Source organism: Mobula birostris, chromosome 4 (assembly GCF_030028105.1).
Source record: "Mobula birostris isolate sMobBir1 chromosome 4, sMobBir1.hap1, whole genome shotgun sequence".
In the NCBI taxonomy this organism is placed as follows: Eukaryota; Metazoa; Chordata; class Chondrichthyes; order Myliobatiformes; family Myliobatidae; genus Mobula; species Mobula birostris.
The window spans coordinates 4,096,967-4,123,211 of NC_092373.1; the positions used below are offsets into that span (position 1 = coordinate 4,096,967).

At 44.4% G+C, this 26,245-nt stretch overlaps 1 protein-coding gene across 1 annotated transcript; it reads right to left on the reverse strand.

Moving 5' to 3' along the window:
* Positions 1-136: 136 nt before the first annotated feature.
* LOC140196959 (scavenger receptor cysteine-rich domain-containing protein DMBT1-like) lies at positions 137-26,051 on the reverse strand. The gene is made up of 5 exons (XM_072256895.1): positions 25,955-26,051; positions 18,847-19,158; positions 11,104-11,418; positions 947-1,261; positions 137-222 (listed from the first exon to the last, which is right to left on the reverse strand). Exons 1-5 carry the CDS (start codon positions 26,049-26,051, stop codon positions 137-139), a joined length of 1,125 nt encoding a protein of 374 aa, XP_072112996.1.
* Positions 26,052-26,245: the final 194 nt, after the last annotated feature.

The window sequence follows — 26,245 nt, forward strand, 5'->3', positions numbered from 1 at the left end:
TCAAGTGAGAGAGGAAAAGTTAAATTGAGGGCGGAAAAGTCTGCATCTTTCTGAGACCAGGAACAGGGAAAAGGCCTTAAAACAAGAAGCATGAAAATAAATGTATAGATGTTGCATATTTTGAATAATGAAAATATCAGTAATTACTGGAGGCTTTTGGAAATGGGTTGATTATCTTCTCCTTCTTGACCTTCCCAATTAGCGATTTCGATGGCCATGTTTCTGTAAAACATTCAACTCATCATTTCAGTGAAATATTCCAAATGTAGGTCCTTACGTTTATAGATAAATAATATAATAAAGATATCAATAACATTGTCAGAGTGCAGAGAACATTGTCAATTATGCCGCCAGGAATTGAGACTATGAGTTATAGGGAAAGGGTGAATAAGGATACACTCAGAACACGCTGGAGGAACTCAGCAGGTCGGGTAACATCCATCGAAACGATCGGTCGACGTTTCGGCACGACCTGCTGAGTTCCTCCAGAGTGTTGCTTTGACCCCAGCATCTGCAGGTTATTTTGGGTGAATAAGGTAGGACGTTATACCCCGGAACTTAAACTTAGAAGAATGAGGTGAGATTTGTTAGAGATAACCGCCATTATGTGTCGCTTAGACAGAATCCATTCAAAAAGGCTTTTTCCACTCAGGGTCAGGTAGTCCAGAACTACAGCTCATATTTTAAGGGTAAATGGTGAAGTCTTTAAGGGAAACATGAGGGGATATTTCTTCACTCAGAGTGTGGAACGACTAATCTGTGGATCTGTGGGAAAGGGTTTATTTCAACTTTTAAGAGAAATTTGGACAGGTCCGTGGTTGGGAGGGAAATGAAGAGCTATGATCCAGGTACGAGCCGATGGGGCTAGGAAGATTAATAGTTTGGCACGGGTAGGTGGGACGAAAGACCTGTTTCGCAGTCTGTGACGCTATGACGATATACTTACCTGAACAAATGATCCCAACATCCTCCTCATGTTTGCAGTTGTGCTGACCCCATGCTGAAGATGGGCATTGCCATAAAAGTGAGTCACCCAACCGACATCTCACGTCATCCAGCCAGATCGGTCCAGTCCCTTCTCCAAATGTAGCGCTGTTTTCTATTAATTTTGCCGAACCGCAGTTGAGCTGGGAGCAAACAACTTGTGCATTCTCCATGCCAAACGAATCAGAGCAAACTGTTCCCCATGTTCCGTTAAAGAAAACCTCAAGTCTGCCCTGGCAGGGATTCTCCCCATTTGCCAACCTTATCTCCCTGTGATCTGAAGAACAAAGAACAAACCGGATTCTTGATTATAGCTTCATGCTAATAATTAATTGTGATGTGGGTACATGGTGATCAGGGATGTGCAGCACCTCTGATGATGGGGCTTATGGCGTCCAAACTCCCCTTTGGATACTCAGCTTTCACCAATGACTCGAAGTAACTGCTTGCATGCGACACCGGCCACACATTGGTGCACCGTTTCGACAGGGAAGCTAAACAAGGCGAGGGGGACGGCGGGACCTGCATCGCACAGAGATGTTCACATGCCTGCGCTAGCATGAGAAGACAGCTCCGGCAGAGTGGACGTGAAAGATCTACAGTGAGATCCAACGGTCAGGAAGGTTGAATATTTTGATTCATAACTAGTGTATTATGCCTGAACAATGGGACGAGGAAGGATTTGGCTCGTGTAGACTGGGAACACGGGCTGTATTGTGAGATGGTTAAAGAACAGTGGAAAACTTTCAAAGAGATTTTGTAACGGTAATCAACAAAAGTATATTCCACTGAAAAACAAGGACAGTAAGGGTGGGGATAGTAAGCCTTGGATAAAAAAGGAAAGGGACATTGCATTCGGAGATTCTCCGGTTAGCGGACGAGGGTTGGACACGTGAATAGCTCCCCACCGGTCACACCCTTTTTCACACTGCGAGAGGCACTGATCGATCCTCCAAAAACCCACCTTTTCTGTGGGCACAACAAAGCTCATTCAGTGTCCAACGCCATGTGTCTGTCAGTCTATCAGCTGACCTTCTATTTATCTCACCGTGCTGAACACCAGCTGTCCGTCAAGCAGCTCATCCCTTCTCTCTCTGTAAGAACACAGGAGCTGCCAGTGTCCTTGCAAAGTGTAAACATGCTGCAAAGAAACCATAACACCAGTTGAAAGCAGTTTTCGCCTCTCTCTCTCTCTTAATAACAAGGTGTCTGGTGTTGAACAACTCTCTCTCTCTCTCTCTCATTTCAAAAGGACAGTTCACTGGGGTAATTCAGGACCCCGTCACATTGATGATACCATATTGAGTGGAAAAGCAAATTGTGCAGAAGATGCAGAGAGTCCGCAAAGACCCATAGATAGCTGTAGTGAGTGGGCAAGGCCGTGGCAGATGGCATAGAATGTTGGTAAATGCGAGGACATCCACTTGAAAAACGGAAGAGCAGATTATTATTCAAATGGTAAAATATTGCAGCACGCTGTTGTGTAGAGGGGCTTATGAGGACTTGTGCATGAATCTCAAAAGGTTGCTTTCCAGGTACAGCTGGTTATGTAAAATAATGTATTGTTGGCCTTCATTGCTAGAGGGATTGAATTTAAGAGCACGGAGGTTATGTTGCAAATGCACAGCGTATTGGTGAGGTCATACCTGGAGTACTGCGTGCAGTTTTGGTCTCTTAATTTGAGGACGGGGATACTGGATGCGGAGGTGATAAACAGGAGGTTCAGCAGTTTGATTGCAGAGATGAGGGAGTTAGGCAATGAACAGAGATTGAGGCGCCTTGGACTGGTCTCTCTGGAATTCAGAAGAACAGATCTGATAGAAATATATAAAGTTATGAAAGGGATAGATAAGATAGACGCAGGGAAGTTGTTTCCTCTGGCAGGTGATACTAAAACTAGGGGGTATAGTCTCAAAATTCTGGTGAATAGATTTAGGACGGAGATGAGGAGAGACTGCTTTTCTCAGAGAGTGATGAATCTGTGGAATTATTCGCCCACTGCAGCAGTGGAGGCTACCTCATTAAGTGTATTTAAGACAGGTTGGACAGATCTCTGCATAGCAGGGGAATTCAGGTTTTTGGGAAAATTGCAGATAGGTGGGGATGAATCCATGGCTTAGAAACATAGAAACGTAGAAAACGTACAGCACAATACAGGCCTCTCGGCCCATAAAGTTGTGCCGAACATGTCCCTACCTTAAAAATTACTAGGGTCACCCATAGCCCTCTATTTTCTAAGCTCCATGTACCTATCCAAAAGTCCCTTAAAAGACCTTATCGGATCCGCCTCTGCCACCGTTGCCGGCAGCCCATTCCACGCACACACCACTCTCTGCGTAAACAAAACTTACCCCTGACATCTCTTCTGACCTCCTCCCCAGCACCTTAAACCTGTGCCCTCTTGTGGCAACCATTTGGTGGGAAAAAAGCCAATGTCTGTCCAGATGATCAATGCCTCTTATCATCTTATACAACTCTAAATGGTCACGTCTCATCCTCCATCTCTCCAAGGATGAAAGACCGAGTTCACAGTGTGGCCTAACCAGATTTTTATAGAGCTGCATCACTACTTCACGACTCTTAGACTCTATCCCTCGACTTATGAAAGGTAACTCACCATAAGCCACGTGAACGCGTGTCGGGTACTGAGCCTGGCGCTGTTGTGCAGGAGAGAAGGAAGAAGAAGAGGAATGCGGTAATCATAGTCAGGGGAACAGGCAGGAGATTCTGTGAGCGCTATAGAGATACCCGCATGGTGTGCTGCCTCCCAGGTGCCAGGGTACGTGATATCTCGGATCGGGGGCAAAATATTCTGAAGGGAGAGGGCGAGCAGCCAGTTGTCTTGGTACATGTTGCTACCAATGACATAGATAGGGAAAGGGAGGAGGTCCTGAAGAGAGATTTCCGTGAGTTAGGAAGGAAGCTGAGATGCAGTTCCTCCAGGGTAGTCATCTCGGGATTGTTAACTGTGCCACGTGCTAGCGAAGACAAGAATAGAAGGATCAGGCGGATGAATGCGTGGCTGAGAGACTGGTGCAGGGGGCTGGGCTTTAGATTCTTAGATCTTTGGCATCACTTCTCGGGTAAGTATGACCTGTTCAAAAAGGATGGGATACACCTGAACCCGAAGGAGACCCGCATCCTGGAGGGAAGGTTTAATAGAGTTGTTAGGGAGGGTTGAAACTAACTTGGAAGCGGGGATGGTAACCGGAATGATAGAGCAGAGGAGGGGGGAAACAGAAATAAATCCAAGATAGTGAGCAGTAAAGATGTCAGGAAGGACAGACAGGTGATGGAGCAAATTTGCAGGCATTGGGGTGAGTTGCTGCGCAATACATTTGCAGTGCAATCTAAGCAAAAAGTACCAAATACCGGTCTTAAGGTGTAACACTTAAATTCACGCTGCGTAAGGAATAAGGTGGATGATCTTGTCGTACAGCTACAGATTGACAGGTATGATATTGTGGCCATCACTGAGACCTCGCTAAAGGATGCATGTTTCTGGGAGCTGATCGTCCAAGGATACACGTTGTATCGGAAGGATAGAGAGGTAGGCTGAAGGGGTGGCGTGGCTTTATTGGTAAGAAATGATATTAAATCATTAGAAAGAGGTGACATAGGATCGGAAGGTGGAGGATCTTGATGGATTGTGCTGAGAAATCGCAGGGGTAAAAGGGCCCTGATGGCAGTAATAATCAGGCCTCCTAACAGCTGTAGTGATGTGGACTACAAATTACAACAGGAAATAGAAAAGGCTTGTCAGAAGGGCAGTGTTATGATAATTGTGGGGGATTTTAACATACGAGTGGATTGGGAAAATCAGGTCTGCACTGAATCTTAAGAGAGAGAATTTGTAGAATGTCTACGAAATGGCTTTTTAGAACAGCTTGTTGTTGAGCCCACTAGGGGATCGACTGTACCGGATTGGGTATTGTGTAATGAACCGGAGGTGATTAGAGAGCTTGAGGTGAAGGAATTCTTAGAAGGCAGTGATCATAACATGATTGAGTTCACTGTGAAATTTGAGAAAGAAAAACCGAAATCTGATGTGTCGGTATTTCAGTGGAATAAAGGAAATTACAGTGGCATGAGAGAGGAACTAGCCAAAGTTGACTGGGAAGGGACACTAGCGGGAAGGACGGCAGAGCAGCAGTGGCTGGAGTTTAAGCGAGAAGTGAGGAAGGTGCAAGACAAATATATTCCAAAAAAAGAAGAAACTTTCGAATGGAAAAACAATGGCTGACAAGAGAAATCAAAGCCAAAGTCAAAGCAAAGGAGAGGACATACAAGGAGGCAAAAATTACTGGGAAGACAGAGGATCAGGAAGTTTTTAAAAGCTTACAAAAGGAAACTCGGAAGGTCATTAAGAGGGAAGAGATGAACTATGAAAGGAAGCTAGCAAATAATATCAAAGAGGATACTAAAGGCTTTTTCAATTATATAAGAGTAAAAGACAGGTGAGCGTAGATATCGGACCGATAGGAAATGATGCTGGAGAAATTGTAATGGGAGATAAGGAGATCGCGGAGGAACAGAAGGAATATTTTGCATCAGTCTTCACCGAGGAAGACATCAGCAGTATACCGGACACTCAAGCGTGGCAGGGAAGAGAAGTGTGCACAGTGACAATTACGACAGAGAAAGTACTCAGGATGCTGAATAGTCTAAGGGTAGATAAATCGGCCGGACCAGATGGAATGCACCCTCGTGTTCTGAAGGAAGTAGCTGTGCAGATTGCGGAGGCATTAGCAATGATCTTTCAAAAGTCAATAGATTCTGGCATGGATCCGGAGGACTGGAAAATTGCAAATGTCATTCCGCTATTTAAGGAGGGGGCAAGGAAACAAAAAGGAAATTATAGACCTGTTAGCTTGACATCGGAGGTTGGGAAGTTGTTGGAGTCGATTGTCAAGGATGAGGTTACAGAGTACCTGGAGGCATATGACAAGATAGGCAGAACTCAGCATGGTTACCTTAAAGGAAAATCCTGCCTGACAAACCAATTACAATTTTTTGAGGAAATTACAAGTAGACTACACAAGGGAGATGCAGCGGAGGTTGCATATTTGGATTTTCAGAAGGCCTTTGACAAGGTGCTGCACATGAGGCTGCTAAACAAGATCAGAGCCCATGCAATTACTGGAAAGTTACATACGTGGATAGATCATTCGCTGATTGGTAGGAAACAGAGAGTGGGAATAGAGGGATCCTATTCTGGTTGGCTGCCGGTTACCAGTGGTGTTCCACAGGGGTCCGTGTTGGGGCCGCTTCTTTTTACGTTGTACATCAACGATTTGGATTATGAAATAGATGGCTTTGTGGCTGAGTTTGCTGAAGGGAGGGGCCGGTAGTGCTGAAGAAACAGAGAGTCTGCAGAGAGACTTGGATAGATTGGAAGAATGGGCAAAGAAGTGGCAAATGAAATGCAATGTTGGAAAGTGTATGGTTATGCACTTTGGCAGAAGAAATAAACGGGCAGACTATTATTTAAATGGGGAGCGAATTCACAGTTCTGAGATGCAACGGGACTTGGGAGTCTTCGTACAGGAGACCATTAAGATTAACCTCCAGGTTCAGTCAGTAGTGAAGAAGGTGAATACAATGTTGGCATACATTTCTAGAGGAATAGAATATAGGAGCAGGGATGTGACGTTGAGGATCTATAAGGGACTGGTAAGACCTCACTTGGAGTACTGTGGGCAGTTTTGGTCTCCTTATTTAAGAAGTGATGTGCTGACGTTGGAGAGGGTTCAGAAAAGAATCACTGGAATGATTCAGGTAATGAGAGGGTTTACATATGAGGAACATTTTTCCGTTCTTGGACGATATTCGTTGGAGTTTAGAGGAATGAGAGGGACCTCATTGAAAAATCTCGAATGTTAAAAGGCATGGACAGAGTGGATGTGGCAAAATTGTTTCCCCTGGTGAGGGAATCTAGTACGAGAGGGCATGACTTAAGGACTGAAGGGCGCCCATTCAGAACAGAGATGCGAAGAAATGTTTTTAGCTAGAGGATGGTGATGCTATGGAATTTGTTGCCACGGGCTGCAGTGGAAGCCAAGTCATTGGGTGTATTTACGGCGGCGATTGATAGGTATCTGAGTAGCCACAGCATCAGAGGTTATGGTGAGAAGGCGAGGGAGTGGTACTAAATGGGAGAATGGATCAGCTCATGATAAAATGACGGAGTAGAGTCGATGGGCCGAATGGGCGACTTCTGCTCCTTTATCTTATGTTGCTGTGATCTTAAATACCCTATCTACCTGTGAGGCAACTTTCATGGATGTGGACATGTACCCCGAGATCCCTCTGCTCCTCCACACTACCAAGTATCCTGACAATTACTTTGCACTCTGCCTTGGAGTTTGTCCTTCGAAAGTGTACCACCTCACGCTTCCCCGGGTTGAACTCCTTCTGCCACTTCTCAGCCCACTTCTGCATCCTATCAATGTCTCTGCGCAATCATCGACAATCCTCTACACTATCCACAACACCACCAACCTTTGTGTTGTCTGCATACTTGCCAGCCAACTCTTCTACACGCACATCGAGAACTTTAATAAAAATCACGAAAAGTAGAGGTCCCAGAACCGATCGCTGCGGGACACCACGAGTGTGAACCCTCCAATCCGAATGTACTCCGTCCACCACGATCCTCTGCTTTCTGCAGGCAAGCCAATTCTGAATGCACCTGACCAAACCTCCCTGGATCCCATGCCTTCTGACTTTCCGAATAATCATACTGTCATAAGGGGGGCGCTGGTAGCAGACCCAAGTGCAAGACACAGACACTGAAGTTCTAGGGTCAGGACTAGGATACAGGGTGAGGGCTAGGACATGGACATGAAAACCGGGAACCCGGAACAGGACTGGACAAGAGAGCTAGGAGCCCGGGATTAGACTCCGAGCCAGAGACTTGAGGCGAGGCTTGAGACCAGAGACTTGAGGCGAGGCTCGAGGCTTGGTGTCTTGAATCTCCTCCTGCACAGGGCGCGGTAATCCTGGGCAAGGCGTGGTACTCCTCCCGACGGAGGCAGGGGATAGGAAGGGAAAGACCGAACCGCAGGGTAACGGCATTACAGCCCGCCTTACCCGACGAAGGCAAAGGACAGGAAGGGACAGGACCAACCGCAGGTAACGGGAAGACGGCCGGGCTTACCCGACGGAGGCAAAGGACAGGAAGGGACAGAACCAACCGCAGGGTAACGGCAGGACGGCCTGACTGACCCGGCGGAGGCAAAGGACAGGAAGGGACAGAACCAACCATAAGTAACGGCAAGACGGATGCAAGGGACAGGAAGGGACAGAACCAACCTCAGGGTAACGGCGATATAGTCTGGCTTACCGACGGAGGCAAGGGACAGGAAGGGAGCTAGGTACAGGGTGGCTGCAAGACAAGACTACAGGCGAAGCAAAGCGAGAGTTACCGGCAAGATAAGGCAGGGCTTCAGGCGAGGAAACAGAAGGCAGGGGAAGGGATACATGGAGTAAGGACAAGAGCAATGCAACAGCCACGCCTTGGTCTCTGGAGGTGTTTATGCAGCCAGTTCCAACGAAAATCAGCTGCTTCAATTAGTGCTCAACAGAGACAGAAACAGGGTAGACAGGAAAACCCGGAGCAAGGCTCGATGGGCGGGACCGTGAACCGGAATGCGGACTTCATGGACTGGACCATGATACATACCTTGCGCAACCTTGTGAAATGCGTTACTAATATCCATGTAAATCACATCCACTGCACTACCCTCATCTATTGGCCTGGTCATTTTCTCAAAGAACTCTATCAGGCTTGTTAGACACGATCTGTCCTTCACACAAAGCCATGCTGACTGTCCCTGATCAGACCATGATTCTCTAAGTGCCCATAGATCCTATGTCTAAGAATATTTCCCCACAGATTTCCCACAACAGACGTAAGGCTCACTGGTCTATAATTATCAGGACTATCTCTACTACCTTTTTTGAACAAGGGGACAACATTCGCCTCCCTCCAATCCTCCGGTACTATTCCCGTGGACAACGAGGACATAAAGATCCTAGCCAGAGGCTCAGCAATCTCTTCTCTCGGCTTGTGGAGCAGCCTGCGGAATATTCCATCAGGCCGCAGGGACATATCCGCCCTAATGTATTTAACAACTCCAACTCCTCCTGTCCCTTAATATCAACATACTTCAGAACATCAACCTCACTCGTATTGTCCTCACCGTCATCAAGTTCCCTCTCATTGGTTAAAACCGAAGAGAAGTATTCATTGAGGACCTCGCTCAATTCCACAGCCTCCAGGCACATCTTTCCACCCGTAGCTCTAATCGGCCTTCTTCACTCCTGTTATCCTTTAGTTCTTTACATAGTTGAAGAATACCTTGGGGCTTTCCTTTACCCTAATCGCCAAGGCCTTCTCATGCCCCCTTTCTGCTCTCCTCAGACCCTTCTGAAGCTCCGTTCTTGCTACCCAGCATTCCTCAATAGACCCATTTGATTCTTGCTTTCTAAACCTCATGTATGCTGCCTTCTTCCACGTGACTAGATTTTCCACCTCACTTGTCACCCATGGTTCCTTCACCCTACCATTCTTTATCTTCCTTACCGGGACAAATTTATCCCCAACATCTTGCAAGAGATCCCTAAACATCGACCACATGTCCATCGTATATTTCTCTGCAGGAACATCCGCCCGTTTACTCCCGCAAGTTCTAGCCTTATAGCCTCATAATTTGCCCTTCTCCAATTAAAATTTTTCCTGTCCTCTCAGATTCTATCCTTTTCCATGATAATGCTAAAGGCCAGGGAGCGGTGGTCACTGTCCCCCAGATGCTCACCCACTGATAGCTCTGCGACCTGACCCGGTTCGTTACCTAATACTAGATCTAGTATGGCTTTCCCCCTAGTCGGCCTGTCCACATACTGTGACAGGAATCTGTCCTGGACACACTTAACAAACTCTGCCCCATCTACACCATTGGAACTAATCAGGTGCCAATCAATATTATGGAAGTTAAAATCACCCATGATAAGAACTTTGTTATTTTTGCACCTTTCCAAAATCTACCTCCCAGTTAGCTCCTCGGTATCTCTGCAGCTGCCAGGGGACCTATAGAATTGAATTCTCCCATTAGCATTTTAATACTGTCCTTTTGGCATTCATTTTCTATCTTGCGTTACAATTGGTAGGACACATCCTTACTACTGTTCGCGGGTCTGTATACAAATCCCATCAGTGCATTTTTATTTTTGCAGTTCCTTAGCTTTATGGATGTCACCTCTTTCGAATAATTTGATTTAATTTTTAACCAACAGAATTATGCCGCCCCCTCTTCCTTCCTGCTTGTCCTTTCGATGCAATGTGTATCTTTGGACATTATGTTCCAAGCTATTATCGTCTTTTAGCCATGATTTAGTGATACCTAAAACATCCTGCCTGCCAATCTGCAATTGTGCTGCAAGTTCATCTACCTTATTCTGTGTACTGTGTGCATTCAAATACCGTATCTTCAGTGCTGTATTCATCGGTTTTAGATTTTGCTCACCATCCACGTTGCAACTCATCCTAGTGACTGCAATATTGCCCTGTCAACAGCCTCAGCCTCTCCTGTCTACACATTGCCTCTATTTGCAAACCAGTGACCATTTCCCCCGCACTATTATCCGCCTTTCCTCCGATACGTCTGGAATTGAAATATATGCAGTTCAGGACATAGTCGCACCATGCTCAGCCTTTTCATTCCTAACGTTGTCTGAGGTCTTACAAACCTATGCCTTCATAACCTCTCCACTAACTATTCTGGCACTGTGGCTCCCATCCACCGACAGCTCTAGTTTCAATCACACCATGCAGGATCAAAAAACCTTTCCTCTGGGATATTAGTATCGTTTCCCTTTGGACTTCCACAGGAATCAAAAACGAATTAAAAAATATAGCACTATTATCGACTTATTTATAGTTATTTCATTGAACCGTTGTTGGTTTTGTGGTAGTGTTGGTGGTTTTTCAATACGAGAAATAATGCCAATTTTATCGATTACCTTTACGAAATTATCTTACACGGGAATGTCAAAATGGACTTCATCACAGTGAGAGAAAAGCATTCTTATGCCTGCATGCCTTAAAAAACTACTCACCTGAACAGATAACTCCAGCATCTTCTTTGTGAACACAATCGTTCTCGCCCCATGCTCTCGCCGCACATTGCCACAAGGCCGAATTATTCGCTGAACACTTGAGGTTGTCCAACCAGACAGGACCTGAGCCTTGGCCAAACCAACTGGACTTCGTGATATTAACAGCATGTCCACAATTCAGTTCTTTGCAAACAACATGTGCATCTATGAAATCCCAAGCATCATCACACACGGTGCCCCAGATTCCGTCATAATAAACTTCTACCCTTCCGGCACAACGACTTGCACCGTTCACCAGCCTTACGGGAACATTATCTGCAGCACGAAATATTATTAATTAAATGAGTTGGCTCTCTGGAAACAACTTGACTAAGGCTTGCAATCAATCAGGCTGGACAGATAATTGTCAAGTGTAACTTCATTACTCTGCTTAATATAAATTCGCAAAACACTGGTCATTTATAACAAAGGAGAGGGCGCTTGCAATCTTCCAGCTCAAGGTCAACTTCAAGATTGTTTAATTTTGTTTCCAGTACACAATTGAATAGGAGAACGTAATACTTTTTTTTCCTCCGGTTCTGATGCAGTGGTAAAAAGAAAAGCCCAATCAGGTGAAGAACACAACAATAAACCTGCAGAATAAATATAAAGTCTATAATGTGACGCAAGGCACAGGAGTGTTTGTACATAAGATCACTCTGACAGGAAATGATAAAGCAGTGGGGGTTGGGTGCGTAAAGGGGTCAGGAGGTGACTGGAGCTGTTGATTAGTCTGACTGCTTGGGAAAAGTAACTGATTTTGTGTCTGATTTACCTGGCGCAGATACTACGCAGCCTCCTCCTGATGGGAGTGCAGCAAACAGTCTATGAACAACCATGTTTCGCAAATTCTTCCTTGAAGAACTGAAGACATTTGCGATGGATATAGATTGTTCACATCCATTCAACATTTTTCTGCACTTTTTGAAAGTGCAATCTTTCTTAATTCCTTCCAGTCTGTGGTTCAAATTTTCACAGACTTGATCTGACAGGAGTGCAAGACATATGTATTCATTTAGCTGTGATTACCACTGCCTGAGAATGTGATTGTGATCTTGAATTATATCAGTTTGGGGCTCTCACTGAGGCGATGGCCAATCGTATCAATATCTCAACATGGACCTGTAAGTAAAGATAACTGTAGATTGCGGAATACATAAAAGGCTTTGCAGATGTTACAAATGAAGAGTAACACACACAAATTTTTGGTGGAACTCAGCAGGTCAGGAATCATCTTTCCAGGAATACAGAATTGTCGTTTTGGGTCAAGACCCTTCATCACGACAGCACTGTGGAAAAGCTAACAGTAACAGTATTAGAGAGATATTTGCCATCCTTATATAAATGGAAACAGGGAATCTAGAGGGCTAATGTGGTCATAGATTTTCCTTCGTTACAATAACTTGGTGCGGGAGTCGTGTCTTTTAAACTTGAAGGCAGAAAAGGTTGGATTTATTCTGGGGAACAAGGAAACGGCAGACGAGTTGAACGGGTACTTTGGATCTGTCTTCACTCGGGAAGACACAAACAATCTCCCAGATATAATAGTGGCCAAAGGACCTAGGGTAGTGGATGGCATCCGTTTGTCTTGCGAGACCATGGATCTGTGCCTGGAAAGTCTTCACTCTCCAGGGTGCAGACCTGGGCAAGGTTGTATGGAAGACCAGCAGTTGCCCATGCTGCAAGTCTCCCCTCTCCACGACACCAATGTTGTCCAAGGGAAGGGCATTAGGACCCATGCAGCTTGGCACCAGTGTCGTCGCACAGCAATGTGTGATGAAGCGCCTTGCTCAAGGACGCCACAAATGTTGCCTCCGCTGGGGCTCGAACTCACGACTTTCAGGTCGCTAGTCCAATGCCTTAACCACTTGGCCACGTGCCCATGGTAGTGCATGAACTGAAGGAAATTTATATTAAGCAGAAAATGGTGCTGGATAGACTGTTGGGTCTGAAGGCTGATAAGTCCCGGGGACCTGATAGTCTGCATCCCAGCGTACTTAAGGAGGTGGCTATAGAAATCGTGGACGCATTAGTAATCATTTTCCAATGTTCTCTAGATTCAGGATCAGTTCCAGTGGATTGGAGGATGGCTAATGTCCCACTTTTCAAGAAAGGAGGAAGAGAGAAAACAGGGAATTATGTACCGGTTGGCCGGATGTCAGTGGTGGGAAAGATGCTGGAGTCAATTATAAAAGATGAAATAACGACACATTTGGATGGCAGGAACAGGATAGGTCCGAGTCAACGTGGATTTACGAAGGGGAGATCGTGCTTGTCTAATCTTCCGGAATTTTTTGAGGATGTAACTATGAAAATGGATAATGGAGAGCCAGTGGATGCAGTGTACCTGGACTTTCCGAAATCCTTTGGTAAAGTCACACATGGAACATAGAACGTAGAACATAGAATAATACAGCACAGTACAGGCCCTTCGGCCCACAATGTTGTGCCGAACCTCAAACCCTGCCTCCCATATTTACCCCCCAACTTAAATTCCTCCATATACCTGTTTAGTAGTCTCTTAAACTTCACTAGTGTATCTGCCTCCACCACTGACTCAGGCAGTGCATTCCACGCACCAACCACTCTCTGAGTAAAATACTTTCCTCTAATATCCCCCTTGAACTTCCCACCCCTTATCTTAAAGCCATGTACTCTTGTTTTCAGCAGTGGTGCCCTGGGGAAGAGGCGCTGGCTATCCACTCTATCTATTCCTCTTATTATCTTCAACACCTCTATCATGTCTCCTTTCATACTCCTTCTCTCCAAAGAGAAAAGCCCTAGCTTCCTTAAACTCTGATGATAATGCATACTTTCTAAACCAGGCAGCATCCTGGTAAATTTCCTCTGTACCCTTTCCAATGCTTCCACATCCTTCCTATAGTGAGGTGACCAGAACTGGACACAGTACTCCAAGTGTGGCCTAACCAGAGTTTTATAGAGCTGCATCATTACATCGCGACTCTTAAACACTGTTCCTCGACTTATGAAAGCTAACACCCCATAAGCTTTCTTAACTACCCTATTCACCTGTGAGGAAACTTGCAGGGATCTGTGGACATGTACCCCGAGATCCCTCTGCTCCTCCACACTACCAAGTATCCTGCCATTTACTTTGCACTCTGCCTTGGAGTTTGTCCTTCCAAAGTGTACCACCTCACACTTCTCCGGGTTGAACTCCATCTGCCACTTCTCAGCCCACTTCTGCATCCGATCAATGTCTCTCGGCAATCTTTGACAATCCTCTACACTATCTACAATACCACCAACCTTTGTGTCGTCTGCAAACTTGCCAATCCACCCTTCCACCCCCACATCCAGGTCGTTAATAAAAATCACGATAAGTAGAGGTCCCAGAAAAGATCCTTGTGGGACACCACTAGTCACAATCCTCCAATCTGAATGTACTCCCTCAACCACCACCCCCTGCCTTCTGTAGGCAAGCCAAGTCTGAATCCACCTGGCCAAACTTCCCTGGATCCCATGCCTTCTAACTTTCTGAATAAGTCTACGGTGTGGAACCTTGTCAAATGCCTTACTAAAATCCATATATATCACATCCACTGCACTACCCTCATCGATATGCCTGGTCACCTCTTCAAAGAACTCTATCAGGCTTGTTGGACACTATCTGCCCTTCACAAAGCCATGCTGACAGTGCCTGATCAGACCATGATTCTCTAAGTGCCTATAGATCCCATCTCTAAGAATCTTTTCCAACGGTTTTCCCACCACAGACGTAAGGCTCACTGGTCTATCATTACCCGGACTATCCCGACTACTTTTTTTCAACAAGGGGTCAACATTCGCCTCCCTCCAATCCTCTGGTACCATTCCCGTGGAAAACGAGGACATAAAGATCCTAGCCAGAGGCTCAGAAATTTCTTCCCTCGCCTCCTGGAGCAGTCTGGGGAATATTTCGTCAGGCCCCGGGGACTTATCTGTCCAAATGTATTTTAAAAACTCCAACACCTCCTCTCCCTTAATATCAACATGCTCCAGAACATAAACCTCACTCATATTGTCCTCACCATCATCAAGTTCCCTCTCATTAGTGAATACCGAAGAGAATTATTCATTGAGGACCTCGCTCACTTCCACAGACTCCAGGCACATCTTCCCACCTTTATCTCTCATCGGTCCTACATTCACTACTGTCATCCTTTTTTTCTTCACATAATTGAGGACTGTCTTGGGGTTTTCTTTTACCCTACTCGCCAAGGCCTTCTCATGCCCCCTTTTTGCTCTTCTCAGCCCCTTCTTAAGCTCCTTTCTTGCTTCCCTATATTCTTCAATAGACACATCTGATCCTTGCTTCCTAAACCTCATGTATGCTGCCTTCTTCCACCTGACTAGATTTTCCACCTCACTTGTCACCCATGGTTCCTTCAACCTATCATTCTTTATCTTCGTCACTGGGACAAATTTGTCCCTAACATCCCGCAAGAGATCTCTAAACATCGACCAGATGTCCATAGTACATTTCCCTGCAAAAACATCATCCCAATTCACACCCGCAAGTTCTAGCCTTATTGCCTCATAATTTGCCTTTCCCCAATTAAAAACTCTCCTGTCCTCTCTGATTCTATCCTTTTCCATGATAATGCTAAAGGCGAGGGAGCGGTGTTCACTGTCCTCCAGATGCTCTCCCACTGAGAGATCTGTGACCTGACCCGGTTCATTACCTCTTACTACATCTAGTATGGCATTCCCCCTGGTCGGCCTGTCCACATACTGTGACAGGTATCCGTCCTGGACACACTTAACGAACTCTGCCCCATCTAAACCCTTGGAACTAATCAGGGGCCAATCAATATTAGGGAAGTTAAAGTCACCCATGATAACAACCTTGTTATTTTTGCACCTTTCCAGAATCTGCCTCCCAATCTGTTCCTCTGTATCTCTGCTGCTACCAGGGGCCCTATAGAATACCCCCAATAGAGAAATTGCTCCCTTCCTGTTCCTGACTTCCACCCATATTGACTCAAAAGAAAATCCTACTGCATTATACACCTTTTCTGTAGCTGATCAATAATGCCACCCCTCCTCCCCTTTTTCCGCCCTTTTAAAGCACTCTCTATCCATTTTAAAGCACTGAAATCCAGGAAATTTGAGAATCCATTCCTGCCCTGGTGCCAGCCAAGTTTCTGTAATGGCCACTACATCATAATTCCACGTATGTATCCAAGCTCTCAGTTCATCACCTTTGTTCCTGATACTTCTTGCATTGAGGTACTCACATTTCAGTACTTCTACCTTACTGTCTTTACACCGTTTATTCTGCTTCTCTTTCCTCAAAGCGTCTCTGTATGTTAGATCTGGCTTTACTCCATGCACTTCTTTCACTGCGTTATCGCTCTGGGTCCCATCCCCCTCGCAAATGAGTTTAAACCCTCCCGAACCATGCTAGCAAACCTACCTGCAAGGATACTGCTCAACGTCGAGTTCAGGTGCAACCTATCCAAACTGTACAGGTCCCACCTTCCCCAGAAGAGATCCCAATGATCTAAAAATCTAAAACCCTGCTCCCTGCACCAACTCCCCAGCCACGCATTCAACTGCCATCCCCTCCAATTCTTACCATCACTGTCACGTAGCACTGGTAGCAATCCTGAGAACGCCACCCTTGAGGTCCTGTTCTTCAGCCTTCTGCCTGGTTCCCGAAACTCACACTTCAGGACCTCATCCCTCTTCCTGCCTATGTCGTTGGTCCCAACATGTATCATGACTTCTGGTTGCTTTCCCTCTCGTACCAGGATGTCGTGCACCCGGTCAGAGACATCCCGGACCCTGGCACCCGGGAGAAAACATACCATGCGGGTGTCCTTCTCACGTCCACAAAATCTCCGTCTGCTCTCCTGACTATCGAGTCTCCAATAACTACAGCTCTCCTCTGCTCCGTCCCACCCTTCTGCACCACAGGGTTAGACTCAGTGCCGGAGGCCCTGCCACCGTGGCTCACACCTGGCCGGTCGTCCCCGCCAGCAGTATCCAGGACGGTAAACTTATTATTCAGGGGAATGGCTACAAGGGTGCTCTGCACTACCTGTGTACTCACTGTCGCTTTCCCCCCTCTGACTGTCACCCATTGACCTGCTTCCGACAGCTTAGGTGTGACTACCTCCCTGTAGCTCTCATCTATGACAACCTCATTATCCCTTATGAGTCGAAGGTTATCCAGCTGCTGTTCCAGATTCCTTACACGGTCTTCCAGATCGCCTAGCCGTATGCACTTCTGGCAGATGTGATTCTGCAGGAGAGGGGCGTTCCCCCAAGACTGCCACATCTCACATGAGAGGCACATCACCGTCTCAGGAGACATTAAAAACTAACTGCGAGCAAGCTCGTCCTCCGCCTCTTCTCGTCGAAGCCTCTCGAATCCAAGCCTCAAAGCTCCACTCCTTCACTGGCCCACTCACTCACTGGCCGCTTTCCATAGGAGATTAGTGGTCAAAATTACGGCACATGGTATTGGGAGCAGAGTACTGACATGGATTGAAAATTGGCTGGCTGACAGGAAACAAAGAGTAGCCATTAACGGTCCCTTTCGGAATGGCAGGCAGTGACCACTGGGGTACTGCAGGGTTCAGTGCTGAGACCGCAGCTATTTAGAATATGCATTAATGATTTAGATGAAGGGATTAAAAGTAACATTAGCAAATTTGCAGATGACACCTAGCTGGGTGGCATTGTGAAATGTGAGGAGGATGTTATGAGAATTCAGGGTGACTTAGACAGGGTGGGTGAGTGGGTGAATGCATGGCAAATGCAGTTTAATGTGGATAAATGTGAGGTTATCCACTTTAGTAGTAAGAACAGGAAGGCAGATTATTATCTAAATTGAGTCAAGTTAGGAAATGGGGAAGGACAACGAGATCTAGGTGTTCTTGTACATCAGTCACTGAAAGAAAGCATGCAGGTACAGCAGGCAGTGAATAAAGCTAATGACATGCTGGCCTTCATAACAAGGGGAATTGAGTATAGGAGCAAGGAGGTCCTTCTGCAGTTGGACAGGGCCCTGGTGAGACCACACGTGGAGTATTCTGTGCAGTTTTGGTCTCCAAATTTGAGGAAGGAATTCTTGATATTGAGAGAGTGCAGCGTAGTTTCACCAGTTTAGTTCCTGGGATGGCGGGACTGTCATATGTTGAAAGATTGGAGTGACTGGGCTTGTATGCACTGGAATTTAGAAGGGTGAGAGGGGATCTGATTGAAACATATAAGATTATTAAGGGATTGGACACGCTGGAGGCAGGAAGCATGTTCCCACTGATGGGTGAGTTTAGAATCAGAGGCCACCGTTTAAGACTAAGGGGTAGCCATTTAAACGGAGTTGAAGAAAATCTTTTTCACCCAGAGAGTGGTGGATATATGGAATGCTCTGACCCAGAAAGCAGTGGACGCCAAGTCTCTGTATGTTTTCAAGAACGAGATGAATAGAGCTCTTAAAGATAGCAGAAGCAAAAGTTATGGGGATAAGGTAGGAAGTGGATACTGATCGTGGATGATCAGCCATGATCACAGAGAATGGCGGTGCTGGCTCGAAGGGTCGAATGGCCTACTCCTGCACCTATTGTCTATTTCATTGTTTATTAGGTAAACCAAAAAAGATCACAGTTCTTGTTTGATCTAGAAGACCACAGCAATACACACTCTATGACTGTACAAGAGTGCATACTTTATGAAGGAACAGAATGTTCTTACCAGAACAAAAGACACCAACATCACCACCGAGAGGTAAATGGTCCGCTCGTGTGAAAGTGCAGTTCCAGAGGAAGGATTCACCTCCAATACAACTGACGTTGCTCATTATCACAGGTCCTTTCCCGATTCCATACTTCCCGTGGTTGTAAATATTTACTGCGGAGCCGCACTTCAGCTGTCTGCATACCACATCTGCGTCTTTGAAATCCCACAAATCGTCAGTCACTCTGCCCCAGACGCCGCTGTGATAAACCTCCACTCGACCATCGCATCGGCCCTCTCCAGCAGCCAGACGCAAATGCCAGTGATCCACTGAAAAATATAATTAGTTATCGATGTCCTTCGACATTCAGCATCAGCATATTGTAAGCAACAGTTACACATCCACATGTGTCCAAGCTGGTTAAAATTAATTAAGTTAGACTCTTTTGCAAATATGCTATGCGGCTGTTACTGGGAAGAAACAGAATAAAATGCTTACTCTCCACCATACTTTAAGAACATGTCCAAACCGCGGTGGACAGAGGACACCTGGCAGACTCAAGGAATGTGATGATTCAAATCATCTTGGAGGGAAGGTTGGCCGGAGATTCGTGAACCTCAGATGTGAATGTTATCAGAAATATGCACCATGATAGCAAGTTAGGTTACTTTGCTCCGTCCCTCAGAAAATAACTTCTGAAGGCAAAGCTGGATTTTAATATTATCTGTAGTCTTTCTACAATAACTTCATCCGTCGAGGATAACTTGCTGCTGATCTTACTTGATTGGATGAATAGCTCATCTGTCATTTTAGGTTCATATGTTCAACAGAGATGTTTATGAAGTTTGAACACTGCAGCTTAGCCGAAAACTCATTGAAATAGTATCGGTATGCATGGGCTTCAGTTATTTAAATTATTTTATGCATTATCTTGAAATTATTGTTAATTAGTGGCCGAAAATTTAAGTTTGTATATGAACCAATGTGGATTATAGATAATTAGTATTCAATAATTATGTTCTCAGGAAGTTTCAGCACTGAAAGTTCTTCATTTATTATCATATGTAGTTACTTAACGTTAATATAATATTTACTTGAGCTACATTCTTATTTATATATTTCTTTATTTTTATATATTTTATTTTGTCAGGTTAACATAGATTGCATTAATCCATTAGTTAATAGTGAATAACTGGTTATTAATATTTGTAAATCATGGATGAACCACCAAGATATTCGTTTTTTATGATAAAAGCATATCAGCAGGTGCATTCTTAATCATTCCTTACATTGGTTAGTGAATTTCAGTATTGTATCCGTGGCGCAGCTTCTTTGTTGTAGTAAACACACAGTCACAGTGTCATAATAACTTTAACGCCGTGTCACATGAGAACACCGCAGAGATGTGATCAGAGATGTATTGTAGTCTCCATCCTTGTAAATATATAAAACCAAGAAAATGGAGAGGGATTTCTCAGAAATTCCATGTTTCACATCTAGAAACTCGTTTGAGGTATGCCAAATGACAGAGTTGCACACTGTTATATCTGTTTCAGTGACTATTTTATGTAATGTACCAGTGATGATAAGATATCTTCTCAGCACTACAGAAATAAACTAGCCCTGTTGCTTTCAAATTGTAGACTAAAATCTTTCAATTGCCCGTCACTTTAAGTCACTTTTAAATTGTTTGTAAAACATGTCATGCAAAGACAATTTTGCATGGTAATTGTACGTTGTACAAATCGATTGGCCTTGGTTGCAGCTTACATCGCAAGCCGATTCCAGCGCACGACTATTATATAATTCTATAATTAAGGAATTTTTAAAAAAAAAATGCACTGCCTTGCAAAATGCAGACGAGTTACATTTGTTCCCTCGCACAACCAGAAGCTGTTTCCATAATCAAGAGGCCATTTTGAATTACATTCCTCGGCTATTTCTGACAACTTCATGCCACGAACTCAGATTCTCTGGCTCTTCAGGTGCTCAGTACGTCTGATGACAGTTTCAATATTCACTGATGTTTAAAAACAGCCAACATGAACTAACAAAGAGCTAGGGGCAGCCCCCTAATGTCGCCATGCATGCCCGCGCCAACCCAGCATTCCCACAACGCTGGGCAGAACCACTGAAGCAGCAACAGTAAAAACAACAAAACATTAGCAAAGCACCTCCCCTTCTTACGTTCAGACTACACTCTGCCGCGCAGGGCTAAGTCACCATGGTTTCTGTAAAGATAAATCTTGCCTGACAAATCTGTTAGAGTTCTTCGAGGAAGTAACAAGGAGAGTGGACAAAGATGAGGAAGTAAGTGGCTTTTACTTGGATTTCCAGAAGGCCTTTGATAAGGTGCCTTAAATAACTTTGTCATATCAGACCTGTTCCGGCCTTTTAAAATTCAGATTTGTTTCTATGATATCCGGCCCCCTCCACCCCCATTCTCCTGAACTCCAGGGAATACAGCCCAAGTTCCTCATATGGTAACCCTTTCATTCCTGGAATCATTATCGTGAATCTTCTCTGAACGCTCTTCTATGCCAGTACTTCCATTCTAAAATATGGAGCACAAAACTGCACACAATACTCCAAGTGTGGGCTCACGAGTACCTTACTGAGCCGCAACATCACATCTTTGCTCTTATATTCTGTACCTCTATAAATGAATGCCAACATTGCATTCTCCTTCTTCACCACCAACTCAACCTGGAGCATAACCTTTCGGGTATCCTGCACAAGGACTCCCAAGTCACTTTACAACTCTACATTTTGAATGCTCTCCCCATCTAAATAATAGTCTGCCTGTTTATTTCTTCCACCAAAGTGCATGACCATACAATTTCCAACATCACATTTCATTTGCCACTTCTTTCCCCGTTCCCCTAAACTATCCAAGTCTCTCTGCTGGCTGTCTGTTTCCTCAACACTACCCGCTCCTCCACCTACCTTTGTATCATCGGCAAAATTACCCGCAAATGCATTAATCCCATAGTCCAAATCTTTTACATACATCGTAAAAAGCGGCGGTTACAACACCAATTCCTGTGGAACTCCACTGGTAATTGGCAGCCAGTCAGAGTAGGATCCCTCTATTACCACTCTCTGTTTTCTATGGATCAGCCAATGCTCCGCCGATGCTTGTAACTTCCCTGCAATTCCATGGACTCTTATCTTGCTAAGCAGCCTCATGTGCGGCACCTTGTCAAAGGCCTTCTGAAAATCGAAGTACACCACATCTACTGCATTTCCTTTGCCTATCCTGCATGTAATATCAAAAAATTTCAGCAGATTAGGTAGGCAGGATCTTCCTTTCAGAAAACCATGCTGGCTTTGGCCAATCTTGTCATCTGCCTCTTGGTTCTCCGTAATCTCATCCCCAACAATCGATTCTAACAACTTCCCAACCACTGATGTAAAGCTAACAGGTCTAGAATTTCCTTTATGTTGCTCCCCACCCTTCTTAAACAGCAGAGTAACCTTTGTATTTTTCCAGTCATACGGTACAATGCCAGTCTCCATCAATTAGGAGGTATTCATTTAGCCAGCTGAATTCGTGGTATTAATTGTCACATAGCCAAGCACATTCATTTCTCAATGGCTGGCAACGTTCGGACTATTCAGGTGGTGTTTAATATTGTGTCTTTCCGGAGATTTATGTAGATTTTACTGGGTAGTCCTAATGATTTAATATTATTGTGGAGTGCGTTTGGGATGATACCATTTGTAGATATTACTATTGTGAGCAATGTAATTCGTTTAATTCGGCAGATTTCTGGTGATTTTAACTTATTAATTTCTGTATGTTATGTGTGTTTGGAATGGCTATACCTATTGATCTTGTTTGTTTATCTGTATCATCATATCTTGATGGATATTATGAATTGTCCCGTCTGTAATAAGGGATCTGCTGTGATATAATTTGTGGGACGCTGACTGGAAAACCAGATCGGGATTGTATTTATAATAAGGTGTGACATATTTCATCCCCTTGTATTTTAAAGCAAGAATTTGGTGAATGATGTTTGCCTCTTGATTGTGCCTGTGCGAGTAATCAGATTGAGTTAAACTGCTGCATGATCCTGTAATGTGTTGGATTGTTTTTGGTTTCACTTGGCATGTTCTGCATTTATCATCTTTAATTTGTTGTACTTTCATTATGTATTATTGATAATACTTTTGTGTTAACCTGTCTTGCCAGAAGCAAACCTTTGTTTCTGGAAAAATCTGTGTATTCCTTGTTCATGTTCTATTGTGTTTCAATTTCCTCTTTTTAGTCAGCATTTTTCACATATAATTGATTATTATTATGATTATTATTTATTTTTTTAAAAATCTGCTCAAGCTTGTCTTCCCTCCGGCACGGTCATAGCCAGCCAGCTCAATTGACAATTATGAGGCACTTTTGAACTATTCTTGTGGTGTTCAGTGTTGTGGCTTTCTGAAGATTTACATAAATATTGCTGTGTAGGCATAACGGTTTCATGCTATTGTGTAGTGGCAACAGTTGTTATTACTGTCAGTACAATGTGTATCTTGTCATGTTCCAACGTTTTCCAATTTCCTCTTTTAATTCAGCAAATTTCTGGTGCTTTTCACTGACTGATTTCTTTAAGATTTCTGTATTTATATCTGTGTTTTTGCCTGTTTATCCTGTACTATTATATGTGGACGGTAATTTTATATTGCTCTCTCTGTAATAAGTGATCGATCATAATATAATTTGTGGTATTCTGACTCTAAATTTGACTCTGACTGTTAAATTTTACTGAGGTGAGATTACATTTATTAATTTGAATTTTAAAGCAAGATTCTGCTAAATGATGTTTGTCACTTGACTGTCCCTGTATAAGTAATGAAATTGTGTTAAACTGCAACAGGATCCTGTAATGTGTTGGATCGTTTCTGGTTTTGCCGGGCATTTTCTACATTTATCACCTTTAATTTGTTCTTCAGGTGTGTATTTCTGATCTTTTTTTTGTGTTAACCACCTGGTCCTGCATTGCCACAAGGAACCCCTCTGTTTCTGGGAGGAGGTCTCCAGCTCTAAGTTAGGCGTGGAAAGCTTCTTTGTCGACGCCTGGTCTCTTAGATTGTGGGGATGTCATTTATTCCATTTCAGCCTTTTGCCCTGGGTAGTGTCAACCTAAGAACATTCGATGTGCATAATGTTTTCTGAAAGTTGTCCCTTCAGATATTATTTTTCTTTGTAAATGTTCCAGATTAGTCTCAGACCAAGCTATTATGCAAACGAATATATTAACATAGGTATAGCGGAAGTGTTTATAGCCTTTGTTATATTTTTACTGTTGGGCTCTGTCTGGTAGTTTGTATTGAACGTTGAGGTAAATTCTGTCAAAAAGTTTCCTTTTTCGCATGGGGATGTATTTCCTTTCCTGATTGTTATCGCAAACACTAACTTTTTAATATTCATCCATTGGGTTTATTGAATCGTGCTCCTCTGTTTTGGATTCAATTAGGTCTATTGCACCTATCTTTATGTTTAATATTCTGCATTTTTCCAGTCCAAAATCCATGTTTACTGTGTATCGTTCGAAAATAGTTCTACTATTTGGATTAATTGTTTTAGCTTAACTGATGAAGGAGCATATAATTTTAAATCCTCCGTCTATAAGAGGTGTGTTAAGGTATAGCTCACTTCGTTGTTTCTGACTTGATAATATTATTATTACTTTCAAACTATTATTATTATTATGATAAGTGCGGCCGATACTTAATGGCAAATCACCCACCGGAACAGATAACGCCGGCGTCATTTTTGTGTGTACAGAGTTGGTCTCCCCATGATGAAATGCGGCAGTCATTCAAACGCATTTCATTACCGCGACATTCAGTGACGTCTTTCCAAATCGAGCCATTTCCCTCACCAAAGAATGCTCCCGCTTTCGCTGATAAAACCGGTCCACAATGGAGATGATTGCAGACGACTGAGGCATCCTTTAAATCCCAGAAAATATCGCAGACCGTTCCCCAGGTTTCACCGCGTAATACTTCCACTCTCCCCGAGCAGTTATCCATGCCACCAGTTAACCGCAGTTGACCTTTTGAGAAAAAAACATCGGGGGACAGCTGTTTTACTGTTGAACACATCCATCTATCCAGCAACCTCAGCAAACACCCCACAACCACGATATTATAATTTAAGTAAGACTATAAGCCGGTAAATTATAGGAGCAGAATTACGCAATGTGGCCCATCGATTATGCTCTATTATTTCATCATGACTGATACAATTCTCCCCTCAGCACCAATCCCTTGCCTTCTCTCCGTTTCCCTTCCTGTCCTGGAAAATCAATAATATCTGAACCTCTGTCTTGAATATACAGAGTAGCTTGGGCTCCACAGCCGCCTGTGGCAAAGAATTCCAAAAATTCTCTGGCTAAAGAAATTTCTCCTCATCGCCTTTCGAAAAGCACGGCCCTTTCAGTCACCACGCCTCCCCTCCCACCCGCTTGGTAGACGGTTCCCTGGTCGATACTGTGCGTTCATCTTGAGAAAGTCGACCACCGTGTCGAAAAGGAGGGGTCTGTGGCGCCTCAGGAGCTGCGCCTCGGGTTGGGTGCACTATCACCACTAGAGATTCGACAATTGCCACATCTCATATATGTGAATATGCACATCTCAGCTCGTTATTATTTATTGTTGCGGTATTTAACTACTTTCTTTGCGTTGTTGTAGCGCGTGTGGGAACTTGAACAAAGTACAGCAACATTACACTGTCTGATTGCATTCGGCCTTGACTGAGAGAGTGGACAATCGAATGGACTGACTTTGAAGACGAGCGGCATTCGTTTTATATTTAGATATTCGCTTTCACCCGGTATTGGCATATAGTTCTCCGTTTGAGAGTACTAGTTAACGGCCCTGTTTTTCCCAGCGTTCTCGGATCCGTCGACCTGCTGGTAAAGAGTGTTGGTCTTTGTATTCTTGCTGCCCGGACGATTGATGAGGTTAAAATTAACCGGGTGAAGTAGACAGCCCACCGGGATTAACGACAGTTGAGTCTCTTTACCGCCTGAATGTAGGACAGTTTCTTGTGATCTGCACAGATCAAGAATGACGCTCTCCCCCCATCCAACTATTGCCGCCATCGCCCCAGGTCCTCACCGACAGTTAAATTGTCGCGATTCGCAATATCGTCGTTACTGTCGGACGGAGTCAAGCGACTGGAAGAAAAGCACATGGCTGCAGCTCGACCATGCATGGCAGTGATGTGTCAGGGTGTTGCAGCACAGAAGCTGTTGTGAAACTTCGCTTCAGCTCCGAAAATGCTTGGTCAACACCGTCTCTCGAATGGAATCCTGCCGAGTTCTTTCTGGTGAGGACATTTACGGGAGCCAAAATTCCCGATGTATTAGAGTAAAAGTTCGCAAGCACTATGAAGTGCCGTAACTGTTT